Raw genomic sequence first — 14,853 nt, forward strand, 5'->3', positions numbered from 1 at the left:
AGTTTATATGAGATTACCTCCTGGCTTTGTTTCTCAAGATAAATCAAAAGTTTGTCGCCTTAAGAAATCTTTATATGGTCTACGTCAAGCACCACGTTGTTGGTTTGCTAAGCTTGCAGCAGCACTAAAAGGGTATGGGTTTGCTCAGCAGGTAGCCGATTACTCTCTTTTTACCTTGGAGCGTGGATCTATGCAACTCTTTGTGTTGGTCTATGTTGATAATTTGTTGATTGGGGGAAATGATCTTAATGGTGTTCAGGAGTTTAAGGGTACCTTAGTGAATGTTTTCATATGAAGGACTTGGGGGTTATGAAATATTTTTTGGGCATTGAAGTATCTCGGTCTCATGATGGTTTTTACTTGTCGCAAAGGAAGTATGCTTTGGATATTGTAAGTGAATGTGGGTTGTTGGGATGTCAACCAGTGTCTACTCCGCTTGAGCAAAACCATAAGTTGCCGGATGATGAAGGAGAGTTCTATGAGGATGTCGAGAGGTATAGGAGGCTTGTTGGGCGTTTGGTATATCTTACTTTTACCCGACTAGATTTGTCCTATGTTGTGCATATGTTGGCTCAATTTATGCAACAATCACGTGCCAAGCATTGGGCTGTAGTTATACGGGTTGTCAGATATCTTAAAGGCTGTCCAGGTCAAGGTATTGTGTTGAGTTCTGATCCTGATTTACAATTGACAGCTTATTGTGATTCAGATTTTTCTACATGTTCCATGTCTCGGAGATCGGTTACAGGATTTATTGTTATGTTGGGTGATTCTCCGATTGCTTGGAAGACAAAGAAACAAGATGTGGTGTCATTTTCTTCTGCAGAGGCTGAATATCGTGCAATGAGTTTTACTACTCGAGAGTTGAAATGGAATCGTGAGCTTTTAGGATGCTTTGGAGTGTCTCATCCGCAGGCGATGCGTTTGTTTTGTGACAATAAGGCAGCCTTACATATTGCTGCCAATCCAGTTTTTCATGAGCGGACGAAGCATATTGAGAGGGATTGTCACTTCATTCGGGATGAAATTCAGGATGGTTCACTGGTTACTACGCATCTTACCACTACGGAGCAACCAGCGGATATCTTTACTAAGGCTTTGGGTTCTCAACAATTTGCTTATTTACGGCGCAAGTTGGGCATGTATAATCTTCATGCTCCAATTTGAGGGGAGTATTAGGGACCTATAATGTAAATATATTATACTTAGGCTCAGAGCCGTGCCAACATTAATGAATATCATAAGCGGTTAAAAATAAAATGCCCCTGTTCAACAAAAACAAAAACTTTACAAAAATAAAAACTATCATCGTTTAGAAAAAAAATAAAGAAACAAAATAGCAAATAGTATAGAAGAAATTTCTTCTCTTTTTCTCCACAAAATCGTTAACAAAAGTTTTGAAATCAACTTTTCAAACCAAGGTTTCAAAATAATATTACAACTTATAACAATTATTTGCAACTTTAGAAAAAAATAAAATTGGGTAAAAAAAATTAAAAGTACATCAGAAAAATAAAATAAAAACATGAGTAGTTTTACCTTAGTTATAAAACGATTTCGAAGGAGAAACGTTTTATCAGTGTAAACCATAACAATAAAAACAAGAAAAAAAAGCAGGAAATTTGTAACGAGAGACCATGCAAATCTTTTAGTTTATCCTAATTGTTTAATAACACTAATTAACATTAGTTTATATCTTTTTCTAAATTAATTAACAGATTCGAAACCCATGTTTGGATTATACAAGCCCATATTTTGTTTTTCTTTATTATCATATACTAGTATTCAACTATTCATCATTATAACTTGTAAACCCATATTTAATATTTAAATATTTTTGTTAGAAGTAACCTATATAACATTAATAAATATATGCCCTTAATTATTTCTCCAAATTGGATGCCATAGGCCAATGCTTCTTTTTTTCTCATTGTGGCACGGGCTGCTTAGGCTAATATGTTAATTTCCTTAAGTATGTTTAGGGTTTCATGTGTAGGATGTATATATACTTTTTCTCAATATCAATAAAACACAACTTTTATTTTTATTCTCTTATCCCTTTGGCACAGATGATCATATTCTAATTCATGGTTACACCTCAAAAAAAAAAAAGCTTTGCAAATATGAAAACCTAGCTAGTCCTATAATTTAGCAAAATAATTGATCAGTCGTCAGTGATCTAAACTTTCATCACTACTAGAATTAAAAAATAAATAAAAAAGCCACGTAAAAAAAGTTGATCAAGTGATGAGCATGTTACTTACGTTGCCACGTTACGTTTTTTCTTTAGACATTAGGTTAGTGGCTGTACGTATCTGCTCGATAATTGGACGGTGCTCTACTTCAAGCTTCCTATACTATTATTTGGGGAGTACACTTTATTAGATACCCTTAACTAACCTTCTCTTTTGTAAGAATTTACTTAATAATGCCATTACAAAAATCTTCTTTTAGAACAAATTTCATTCAATTTATTAAGGATAAACAAGTAAAATAGTAATTTATGTCATTTAATTAATTTAATTAAATTATAAAACGAAAATCTGTTATTAATTTTTTTTAAATGACCAATCAAAATGAACATATAAGATTTGATATCTAACTTACCATATTAATTTGTTATTAATCATTAAACTTCACCTCTCATCTTAATATGATTATATTAATATGAAACAAATAAATAATCATATCATCTACATAATAAAAAAAAAGTAATTCTTTTTCTGCATATGCCAAGATTTGAATTTTTAAAAACGCATATAAATTGTTCAATCTATAAAGGAAACAATTAAACGGGTCAAAAATTGAGAGTTGAGTAATATATTTCTTTTACACAAAAATAAAGTCAACAAAAATTCTGACTGAGCAAAAAAAATAAAGTCAACAAAAATTTCGACTGAGCAACGGGTCAGAATTTGAATATTTATATTCGATTTCATACATTTATTTTTTTGAAATGTATAATTTTATATACTACAATAAAAATTTAAATATTTTAATTTGCAACATTTAAAATAAGTTTTACTTGATATTTTTAGACAATATCATCAATACTTAATAGTTCAAAAAGTTAAAAATTATAAATGCTCTAATTTGATTATTTTTAAAAATATTTATAATAGGTAGCGGGTTAAATATAATATATTATACGATGAAATGAGTTTTGATCCTTATAACTATTTGAATAGTTATATTTAATTTCATATAATTTGTTTTTTGAAATTCATAATTTTATAAACTACAAAAAAAATTTAAAGATTTTAATTTGAAATATTTAAAAATAATGTAGAACATTTAAATATGGTTTGACACCTCTAAATATTTGAAAATTTGATTCCGCAAGCAATTTTAGAATTAACGAATAATAGATTATGCACACAATATTTTAAAATGAAATATTGAGATTCTAAAATAAAAATATAGACTCCACGCACGGGTTGATTTTGGTATTATTATATACTAAATATATGTTTATAACATATTCGATTATGCGAATAATTGGTAAATTCCGTAATTATAAATCTCAAACAAATTCTGTAATTAGATTAGCTCAAACAATTCTCTATTTCAACAACCAAAGAATTATAAATTGAAAAAGAATTTTCTAAATTAATTCAAAATAATAGCTAATTTTCTTAATTAATTCAAAATAATCTATGTTTTATATGCGATTCATTTATGATATTTTAATTTTTGATCTAACTGAACATATGCAATCCTATTTTGTGGTTGTTAACATAAATTAACTCATTGTTCAAAAAATATTACTTTTTAAAAAATAAAATTATTTTCCGTTTTCATATCTTTAAAAAAAAATTATCCATAATTGAGTATTATAGAAAAAATTCTATATTTATTCTAATATTGTATATAGGGACTGACAAAAAAATTAATATTTTTTCACTTACTATTATAATATATTAAAACTTAGTTTTAATATATATATTATATAAATTTTGTAGTAAATAAAATTTAACCCGTACTTTAGTACGGGTGATGATCTAGTTTTATTATTTAAAGTATGTGGCACTTGTTCTGTCGAATTAGTAACTACCCCTTCTAAAAATCCTCGCCTACCTTAATTACTTTCTGTTTAATCGTTAGATTCATCCTTTCCGTCTCGATTAATGACTAATCCTTTAAAAAAATCAGTCATCCGATTACTCTCCACCTAATCCGATTAATTTCCGCCTAATCCGATTATCTTCCGCCTATTATATTCTTACATATCCGATTATTTTTTGTTGCAAGTATAAAACAACTCTTTTTTTGTTATTTGAATTGGAAATTTGTGATGTTTTACAATAATTTATGTTCAAATTTTTAATAAAAGTCATAATTTTTAATAAAAAATCATAAAAATTTGCCTTAAAATATATTTTTATGTGTTTACTACCATTTTGAAAACAATATTCGATTAATATATTTTTAAAATATTAAAATAACCCTAAAACTAATTTCCGATTAATCCCTAATTTTAATCCGATTTTCCAATTAATCGATAGGCCCATACCGAATGTCCGACTAGCGCCTAACGATTTTTTAAAACAGGGTAACTACAACTATTTTAGCTGATATCACTTTCCGAGCATAATTTCATGTTATACTTGGTTGCATAGAAACTCCGTCAAATTTAAATTGATAGATAACTTTACTTTTATGTAGTAAGAAAATTATATCGCAAATATAAATTGTAGTAGTAAATATATATATGGTTCAATTCCGCATATATGTTGCATGTTAAACAAGAAAAAATTATAATTTATAATAATATCTTATTATTTATATTTCTGTAGAATGTCTTATAAAATATTTCTATACTGTACATTAGTCGATATTACTATTGACACTTAATTTTTTGTAGCTAGAATCATTTTGAGTCCGATACATAGAATTTCAGAAACTATAACATTGCATAGTATTAGTAGTTTACTACAAATTTAAGTTTTTTTTTTTTTGAAATGCTTATCCATTACTACCTAAAAAGATATTCATCGACAAAGTAGATTGTTACTAATACAAAGTTTAATTTTGAAAAATTTCCTTCTCAATTTATACTTATTCAACGAAAACTTATTTTTCCCTTATCTCAAAAAGGAAAATATAAATAAAAAGGATAACGACACAAACATGAATCTCTATCCGAATATATCTCTCCCGTTATAAATATATACCCGACAGAGCTCAGGCCTCAGGGCCACTGGATTTTTTTTCATTTTCTTTCATCTCATTTCTTTTTCTTGGTGAAAATAGGGTTAAGAGAAAACCCCGAAATATTAGCGTTATTCATAATTAAAACAACAGAGAAAATCTGGGGTTCTCTTTTTCTCTGGGCTTTTTCAACTTTTGAGGTATATTATAGTCTCTTTTTTTCTTTTTCTTGTTTTTTTTTTCTCTGCCTGAAAAGAATGATGAGTTTTCAGTAATCTTTCGAAGATTATAATTTCTGAAATCTTTGACGATTTGTTACATTTATTGGTAATTCCTCGATTTAAAGCTGGTAATCAAAAGTGCTCTTCGTTGTTTGCATTTTAATTTGCCCATTTGGTTGCCGGAGAAAACGAGGGAAATCATAAGCAGGGTCACTATGATACGTATAATTTTTGGTGTTATTGAATTCTTTCATTTGCTTTCTTGTTGTTTATTTTTGAATTTTTTTTCCCCCGGAATAAAAACACTGGAAAATGCCAAGACTATAGAAAAATCCAAGCTGGGAAAATCCCGTTTTTTGTTGTTTTAAAGAGTTTTAAAAAGTGTAATCACGTGTATTATATGATGCTAGACACTCATTATCAATTAGCCGTTTTCTCAAAATTTCAATTATGTAAAAGCTGTATATTCAATCGAAAATTTCAATTAATTTCTCTTTGGTTTTCTAAATATTTCTGGTTTTCTCAGAATCTAAATTCACCAAAAATACGAAGAACAAGCAACAATCAATAATCTAGTTAATAACTTTTGACTTGAAAATTTTAAGTCTGAAAAATTCATTGATACAGTTGTAACAAAGAAGCTTTGTAGTATATCTATACTTGTATAACAAGTTTAGTCTTAATGTAATTACTCTTTCTCTAGCTAATTTTGGTTTTGGTTGCTGTCTCTGTCTCTGATTCTTGTTTTGTTGTAGAAAATGGTCGCCTTTGGAAAAAAGCTCAAGGAACGCAGCATTGAAGAATGGCAAGAGTATGTTTCTATAATATTCAAGAGTTTGGTTTTAAGTTTATGGCAATATATGATTCATCTACTTGCTTCTTTGGATGTTTACTCTATAGATATTACATCAATTACAAATTGATGAAGAAGAAAGTGAAGCAATATGGTCCACAAATCGAAGTAGGAAGTCTAGATCGCCGTCATGTTCTTAAAGATTTCTCAAGGATGTTGGATCATCAGGTTTTACTGTATTCCTTCACAAAACTTCGCGGCTTTCATAAAAACCATCAAACTTACCCATTTCGGCTTGCAGATTGAGAAAATCGCTCTTTTCATGTTGGAGCAACAAGGCTTGCTTTCAAGTAGGCTACAAAAGCTAAGGGAATGGCATGATGCACTCCAAGATGAGCCTGACTTATCTGAGATATCTAAGCTAAGAGAGGCTTATAGATCCGTGGGACAAGATCTTCTTAAGCTTCTGTTTTTCATCGATATGAATGCTATTGGTATCCGCAAGATACTAAAGAAATTCGATAAAAGATTCGGTTATCGATTCACAAACTATTATGTCAAGACTCGCGCTGATCATCCTTACTCTCAACTTCAACAAGTATTTAGACATGTGGTAAGGTCTATAAACCTCACAAAGCCTAATCTGCCACTATAACTGAAGCTTAACGATTACATCGAACTTTATAGGGTCTTGGAGCTGTTGTTGGAGCCATATCGCGCAACCTTCATGAGCTTCAAAACAATGAAGGAAGCTACTTATCCATTTATGATCAGCCTGTTCTTCCTCTTCAGGTACTTATTTTCTTTTTCTATGTGACATTAAGATATATAGTTGGGGAAAAAAAAATTACCATTTCATGTAAGAAATTTATGTCATTTTTCATACAAAAGTAGTAATAATATATATAGGACAAAACCAAAAATCAGTGGGGGGCACGTGCACCCATTGGTACCTAATACGTACGTCCTTGTGACAAATGTACATCACCAAGCTGCATTGCCAATGCAAAACCTATAAGTAGTTTAGTTTCAACGTTCTCTTTTGTGTTTTTATTGTCTTGGCAGGATCCTGTAGTGGATTCGATTAAGAATGCAGTGGACAGGCTAACACATTCAACAAACTTTCTTAATTTCATGGCTCAACATGCTTTAATCATGCAAGACGAAGATCTACTAATGATTCCTGCAGACGAGCAAGCGGAACAAGAAGAAGGAAGATATCACTTCATGTCTCTATTGTTAAACTTGGCCAACACGTTTCTTTATATGGTCAATACATATATCATTGTTCCTACAGCTGATGATTACTCAATGAGCCTTGGAGCAGCAGCAACGGTTTGCGGTGTTGTTATTGGTGCTATGGCTGTTGCTCAGCTCTTCTCTTCTGTTTACTTCAGTGCTTGGTCCAATAAATCTTACTTCAAACCGCTTATATTTAGTAGTATTGTTCTTTTCTTTGGGAACTTGTTATATGCTTTGGCTTATGACTTCAATTCATTAGCACTTCTCTTGATTGGCCGGCTTTTCTGTGGGTAAGTCTCCTTTTAAACTTGTATTATATATTTTGTTTTCATGAGACATTGATCATATTTATCGGTTTTGTAGATTTGGTTCGGCGAGAGCAGTGAACCGGAGATATATAAGCGATTGTGTGCCGCTGAAAATCCGAATGCAGGCTTCAGCAGGTTTTGTTAGTGCAAGTGCTCTAGGAATGGCGTGTGGTCCTGCTCTTGCTGGTTTGTTGCAAACAGATTTCAAGATAAAAAATGTCACATTTAACCAAGATACATTACCTGGTTGGGTTATGGCTGTTGCTTGGCTATTGTACTTAGTCTGGTTAGCTATTTCGTTTCGAGAACCCGCACGCGAGCCTGAAGAGATTCATACTTCACAAGAGTCTACCTCTGGTATGGAACTAAAGAGAAAAATAGGTCTGTTTTTCTCTATATTCTTATCTGATTAAAGCAAATCTTTTGTGATGAAGCTGATCAAGATGGAAATATGGAGAAAGGTCTTAAAAAACCGCTGTTGCTTGCATCAGAAGAAACAGAACATGATGAAGAAGATGACGGGGATGGAAGCGAAGAATCTTCTGATGATTCCCGTAAACCCGCTAACTCCTTTGTAGCTGCTTACAAACTACTCACTCCTTCAGTGAAGGTAACTAAAACTTAATTTATCTCTAACATAAATTCAATGTACTAAATCATGAAAGTTCCTTTTTCCTCAAAAGATATGATGAAAATGACAACTTTTTTTATTGCTTTTAGGTTCAATTGTTGATATACTTCATGCTTAAGTATGCAATGGAGATTCTACTATCAGAATCAAGTGTTGTTACCACATACTACTTCGGTTGGTCCATGAGTTCTGTTTCCATCTTCTTGTTCTGTCTCGGGCTAACCGTTCTACCGGTTAACCTCGTTGTTGGAAGCTATATCAGCAACATGTTTGAAGATCGGTAAAGATCCTTGTATATGTTATTTTCTTGCTTTTTTCGCCTTGCGGGTTACCTGAAAATGTGAATTTCTTGTTACAGGCAAATTCTGCTGGCGTCAGAGATTATGGTCTGTATAGGAATACTTCTCAGCTTCCATGTAGTAATCCCTTACACTGTGCCACAATACGTTTTCTCAGGATTCATCATGTTTGTTTCTGCTGAAGTTCTTGAAGGTAAAAGATTGATACATTGACCCCCCCAACACTTAACTTTACGTTTTAACCCGAAATCGTTTTCAAGATTTATGAATCTCTTGCGTTCTTGAAAGTAAACGATCGAACCTTCCCTCTTTATCATTTGAAAACATGTTTTTTTTGGGCGGGGATTTTGCAGGTGTGAACTTATCGTTACTATCGAGAGTGATGTCGTCGAGGCTATCACGCGGGACTTACAACGGAGGGTTACTATCGACGGAAGCTGGCACGATCGCACGTGTGATAGCGGATGCGACGATCACTTTGGCTGGATTTTTGGGACAGAGTATGCTTTTGAATGTTACTCTGCTTCCTTCTTTGGTCATCTGTGTTGGGTCTATCGTAGCTACTTGTTATACTTATAACTCCTTATATTAGTGCTTCTTTTACAGTTCATAGAAATTCAGCTTTTGAGATTATTAAGCTAACTTCTAGGTTCGATTGTTTCTCTTTTCTTTTGACTTTTACTTTGATCTCTTAGTGAAAGTTTTGTTTGCTCTATGTTTGACCATTAATGACAATTACTTTCGATTTTCTTGGTTGTAGAACTTGTACTGTTTATTGTTATCCGTTTAAAGATCTTAATTAAGTGAGTTTAACACTTAAACCAAAGTTAAAAATTTGGATTTAAAGTGTTCTAATATCTATACTAGTATAATCGCAGCACTTTTTGTGACGGGTGGGTAAAAAAGCTTTCGGGTATATCGGATATCCGACCCATTTTAAAAATTCCTTCACAAAAAATTTGTTGGGTCGGGTTATATTTAACCCAACTCATACACCGGATATTCCATATTTAATAATTTAGATTTTTAGAAGATTTGATTAAGATTTATAATTATGATTCTCCTATCATCTTTGTTTGATTTGTTTTTAACTGTTTTGAATCATCATATAATACATAAAGTAAAAAAAAAAAATCAATTTTTTTTCTGCATATACTGTGATTCGAAATTTTAAAAACGGACATATATTATCCAATTGACGAAAATGTGTGTTCAACGTTCTACATCGGTTAAAATATTTAGACAATGATTCAGAATCATATCATAAATAAGAACATTAATAAAATAAATGAGTTTTTTGGCGGGATGGGTTTGGCGGGACGGGTTTTTGAATCAACAATAATAAAAAGATTAAAATATCATTAATCCGCCGCTTCAATACGGATTTAATCCTTATTTTTTTTAATACAAATCACAGGACGGGTTAAGAAATTACGGAACGGGTTATATTTCGGAAATGATTTATATGGCGGACGAATTTGAATCAATATTTATATACCGCTTTAATACGGGTTAAATCCTCAGTTTATTAATAATTATCTCGTGGACTCGTGGTATACCGTTACTTAATAACAATTGTAAAGTATAATATAAATAAATATGTTATAAGGAGATACAATTTACAAAATATTTTTATACTAACTTTAAAATTAAATCATCCCGCGGTACACCGCGGGTTAAAATCTAGTTAATCTGATTATAAAAGCAAAAAAATCTTTTGGTGAAGCTGTTGAATATGGAAATATGGAGAAAGATCTAATCGCATTCTTCGACTCTCGGTGAGTTCTAGATCGGATCCTACCTTACTTCCACCTTCGTGCGATTTGTCCGATAATACCGGAGTTGTGCCTCTTTTTTGGTTCCCCTTGACTCATTCACTTTATTTTCAACCAAAATATGATCATTGCCCAAACTCACCGTAAGGTTTACTCTAGCTTTTAGTAACCGTTATGGACTTAGTTAAGAACACAAACAAACAAAATAGATTCCAACAAGTTCCAAATTATCATTTGCATGAGAGAGTAAATCAAATAGTAAATAAAAACAGAGAATACATTCCTTCTTTGTCCCTAAATCAAAGTAACAACAAACTTATAAAACGATCAAAGTGGTGCAAGTAACATAACATTTTTTAGGTGACTTTTATGATTTGTTCCTTTCAAGAATCAGTGTCCATTGGCTATGGATCCATCATCACCTTTCTTGCCATAGAATCTCCGGTACAAGGAATCAACCTCTTTCAGATAATAAGTTCCCGGTGCCAAAAGGTCTATTATACCCTCCTTGCTTGTCACAAAGTCCTTGGCTCCGTATCTATGTTCCATTAGCTTCATTGTCTCCACAAACTTCTCAGGTGCATACTGCAATAAACAAAGCCCCGAGTCAGAGATCAATGATTCAAGATTCAGGATATTTAAAGAACCGCGGTTTTTCTACGGGATGTTCAGTCTCGGTTTAACCAATCCAAACAGAATATGTAATGAACTGATTTGAATTCATTTCTTCCATATTGAAAATAAAATCCATTCTTGTGTTACCTCATGTCTAGCCTTCAATTTACCGCCAACATCCATTACAGATGCGATGTTTGAAACGCTGAAAGGAGGCTGATTGTCGTTGAGGCGTAATGAGAACATTGTTGCGGTTGAGCCACTACCATATGAGAACATAACCACCCGCTTTCCCGCCTATTCAAGAAGACCCAAACACAAATGTAACAAACTTCATACCAAATGTAATGCAGTTCAATATAGTCAGAACTCCAAATGTAATGGAGTTCAATATGAAGAAGCAAAGTTTGGTTTCTCTCATTACCAAATCGTTGTGTTTATTGTGGATGAGGGAAGCAAATGCAGCGTAGAGAGAAGCAGTGTACATGTTACCGACTTCCTTTGGTATTAAAGTCGTCGGTTGCACTTTGGCATCATAAAACGGTTTCGCAATTTGTTGTGACACCTAACAAAGAGACAACAGATTGAGTTATAAATGGTTTTCTCTCGGTATCAAAAGCAAAGGAAAAGGGAAAAATGAAAACCTTTTCAAGATCACGGCTTTGGTAACTCTCATCGAGGGACAAAGATGAATAAGGGGTGAACTTTTCTTTGGCAGCCTCGTCAATGGAGCTGCAATAGAGGAAAGAAGATGTTACTCATGATCAAAAAAGTAGAGAACATTTAATCCGAAGACACAATTAATAAGCAAGAACCTGGCGTTTCTCAAGAAGTCGTTGTACAAGAGACGAGCAAAGCTTTTCTGTACAAGCTGTAATAGCAGAGAGGAGGACTGATAAGAGACAATTCAAGTAGACAATACTATTGTTGGAGGATTAAGAAACTACTTTATTGTATGGAGAATGGAAAACAAAGTAATCAGCATCATTGATGGAAAACTCTTTGCCCTCGATTTTCTTGAACCTAATAAAAACCAAATACTTGAAATGAGTCCCACACAACAACAGAAGAAAGAAACTGAGTTTTAGTAACCATGAAAAACAAAACACTTACTTGTTGCATAAATGTTTATAGCAAGAATCAAGAGCCATAAGGTAGCAAGTCTGTGAAAGCTTACCATCAACAACCTACAAGAACACAAGAAACATAACCAAAAAAAATTAATTCTTCATGTCAAACGCTTGAGTTTATGCATTGAAGATTTACCGGGTACTCGCTAGCAAGATTGGGCTTGTAAAAGTCATAGACATGAGCCATGTGGCTTCCTCTCAATTTGCTTTCGAAAACGATAGGAGCATCGGGTCCTATCAACATAGCAATCGCAGCAGCTCCTCCAGTGGGCCTTGCGGGTCCTTCTGCATATACCTAAAAGCATTCAAATATAAACAGGTCAAGATTTACGCAAAGACGCTTAGGCATAATAAAAAATGTTTCCACGTAGATGTTATACCGCGCTGTCAGTACAAATGACGAGGCCATAACGTCCATCCCATGAGTTACTCTCAACCCAGTTGACACAATTCAACAAAGCCGCAGTTCCACCATAGCAAGCATTGGTCGAGTCAACACCTTCAACATCAGTGTTTCCACATTTCTGTTCATTCCCAACATACAAACTTTTACTCTCTTTTCACACAAAGAAAAATGACCGATCCTCGGATTTTCAATCGCAATTGAAGTCAAAAGAAAGTATGAATACCTCAAAGAGCTGCATCAAGAATGTCTTGATGGATTTGCTTTTATCAATGACAGTCTCACTTCCTACTTCAAGACGCCCGATTTGGTTAGGGTCAATCTTATACTTCTCGAAAAGTGATGTCACCGCATTGAAACTAAGAAACAGATCAAGTCAGTCTTTGCATGACAATACACACAAATGCAAATGAAAAACAGAGAGAAACAAACCTCATAGAGATAACATCTTCAAGCTCAGTGCAAAAAGCTAAGCAATCTTGGCCAAGTCCAATAGTGTATTTCCCTTTGCTTGCTCCATCATGAGCTTCCAATGCTTCCTATATACCAAAAGTAATACATTAACCAACAAGAGAATTAATATTTAGCAATTATAAACCACCAGAGTTTCAAAGATCAGAAAGTAAACTCAATCTCAAAAAAGAACCAAAAAGATTAGCAAGAATCTAGAACTAAAAGTAAACTCAATCTCAAAAAGAACCAAAAAAATTGTAAAATAAAAAAAAGGTTTGAACTTTTTGCAATTGAGACTTAATGAGAAATCTCAGGATCAAGGACCTGGAAAAACCCTTTCAAATCTCAGAGATCTCGATTTTGATAAATTTAATCAGAATCTTGATTCTGAATTTTAAATGAAAAAAAAATTGAGCTTTTTTTTTCTGTCTTCATCATAAACCAAACTCCGCCGCCATTACAATAAAGAAGAGACAAAACACAAGAAGCATTCGTATGTCTAAATTAACGAGATTTTCCTCGATGAGTTCTCAAGATTTTGAAACCCTGTTGGTAAAATCTCATAAAGTTTGAAGATTTATGAAATCAAACTATGTCCCGAAACGCAAAAAGATGGTCCAACAGAAACAGAGTATATCAATGCAATAGCTTCAATAAAAACGTAATAAACAGAGAGAATCGAAATTGGACTTTTTACCTGTTGAACACAAGTGGGAGGGAAATAGATATCCATAGCCAAAATCCCAACGTTCTTCGCCATTGTTTCGATGAAAACGAAAAGAACTTATTTTTCAGAGACTGAAATCGAAAGGTTCGATCTTTGAGAGAGATTTGTGAAGCTGTAGAGGAAGAAGAAGATATGAATCGGTTGATGAAAACAGAAAATGAAAAACTCAATTTGTTTTAAATAAAACAAGTCCAGGAGAAATATTAGGGGACTTTCTTTTTTATTATTATTTATTCCCCTAACAAAACTTATATTAGTTGTGCATTTTTTTTTTATTTGGTCAACAAAATACTTGTTGTACAGTTGTACTTCATTTTCAAAATTCAAATTTAGAGTTTAAAATCAACTAAATGTTTGGATTTTATTGGTGGAAAAACTAAAGTGATTGTAATATTTAGTTGTGAGAAAAGGAACTTTGGTTTTAAATTAAGATATTTTATATTTTTCTGGAGACAGCTACATGTGAAACAAAAGGAAATGAATGTCCATTAACAAACAAAAAACAAAAGAAAATGGTTGTTTGAAATAGAAAAAAAATATGTTTTTTTAAAAAATAATTTAATTACCTGGAAAATGGATATAATGTGAGAGAGATTGTGGCAGGATCTGTTCTCCGGAATCTGGACAACGCAGACTTCGTGAGTTAGCTTAGCTCCCTCGTGCTTCTCTTTCTTTCCTTATTTACCCTTTTTCTTCTTCCTTATTTACCACTTTGCCACTCACTAATTTTGGTTTAGGTCTATTCTTAGATGGTTTTTGGTTTGGTTCAAGTAGTTGGATTGTGACAAAAATGATAGAGTAGCTTTCTATTATAACTTGGCTTATACTTTGGTTAGATAACTTGGAGTTTAGTTCTTTTTTGAATAAAATATTTTATATCTTTAATTAACAATTTTTTTTTTATAAACCCTATCGGCTAATCCGGTTAGTCTTGGTAAAATAGTAAAAATTATAAAAACATATAGTATAGTTTTACGTACAAGTATGTATTTAAATCTTTTTTATTTTTTCACCATGAATTAGATCCTTCTACTTCTAGTCCTTGTTACAACTTTAAACATGAATTCAAATCAGAGTTTGGAATCAGATAGTATGATATGACATG

General features: G+C 32.5%; 2 protein-coding genes across 4 annotated transcripts; one reads left to right on the forward strand and one right to left on the reverse strand.

Moving 5' to 3' along the window:
* Positions 1–5,239: 5,239 nt before the first annotated feature.
* On the forward strand, positions 5,240–9,444 carry LOC9310793 (SPX domain-containing membrane protein At4g11810). 3 transcript variants are annotated; one of them, XM_021020423.1, is made up of 11 exons: positions 5,240–5,351; positions 6,128–6,183; positions 6,273–6,393; positions 6,467–6,778; positions 6,853–6,957; positions 7,231–7,697; positions 7,771–8,072; positions 8,150–8,325; positions 8,436–8,626; positions 8,705–8,838; positions 8,999–9,444. In XM_021020423.1, the coding sequence occupies exons 2-11, from the start codon at positions 6,131–6,133 to the stop codon at positions 9,235–9,237; spliced, it is 2,100 nt and encodes a 699-aa protein (XP_020876082.1). In that variant the 5' UTR covers positions 5,240–5,351; positions 6,128–6,130; the 3' UTR covers positions 9,238–9,444. The 3 variants fall into 3 exon arrangements, with proteins under 3 accessions (XP_020876082.1, XP_020876084.1, XP_020876083.1); XM_021020425.1 differs by lacking the exon at positions 5,240–5,351 and adding an exon at positions 5,482–5,500; XM_021020424.1 differs by lacking the exon at positions 5,240–5,351 and adding an exon at positions 5,665–5,947.
* A 1,180-nt stretch (positions 9,445–10,624) lies between these two features.
* On the reverse strand, positions 10,625–13,968 carry LOC9308696 (hydroxymethylglutaryl-CoA synthase). The gene is made up of 12 exons (XM_002874680.2): positions 13,719–13,968; positions 13,001–13,107; positions 12,795–12,927; positions 12,546–12,689; positions 12,302–12,460; positions 12,149–12,222; positions 11,983–12,058; positions 11,851–11,906; positions 11,680–11,767; positions 11,460–11,600; positions 11,183–11,332; positions 10,625–11,005 (listed from the first exon to the last, which is right to left on the reverse strand). Exons 1-12 carry the CDS (start codon positions 13,779–13,781, stop codon positions 10,811–10,813), a joined length of 1,386 nt encoding a protein of 461 aa, XP_002874726.1. The 5' UTR covers positions 13,782–13,968; the 3' UTR covers positions 10,625–10,810.
* Positions 13,969–14,853: the final 885 nt, after the last annotated feature.

Source organism: Arabidopsis lyrata, assembly GCF_000004255.2.
Source record: "Arabidopsis lyrata subsp. lyrata unplaced genomic scaffold ARALYscaffold_6, whole genome shotgun sequence".
Taxonomy (NCBI): domain Eukaryota; kingdom Viridiplantae; phylum Streptophyta; class Magnoliopsida; order Brassicales; family Brassicaceae; genus Arabidopsis; species Arabidopsis lyrata.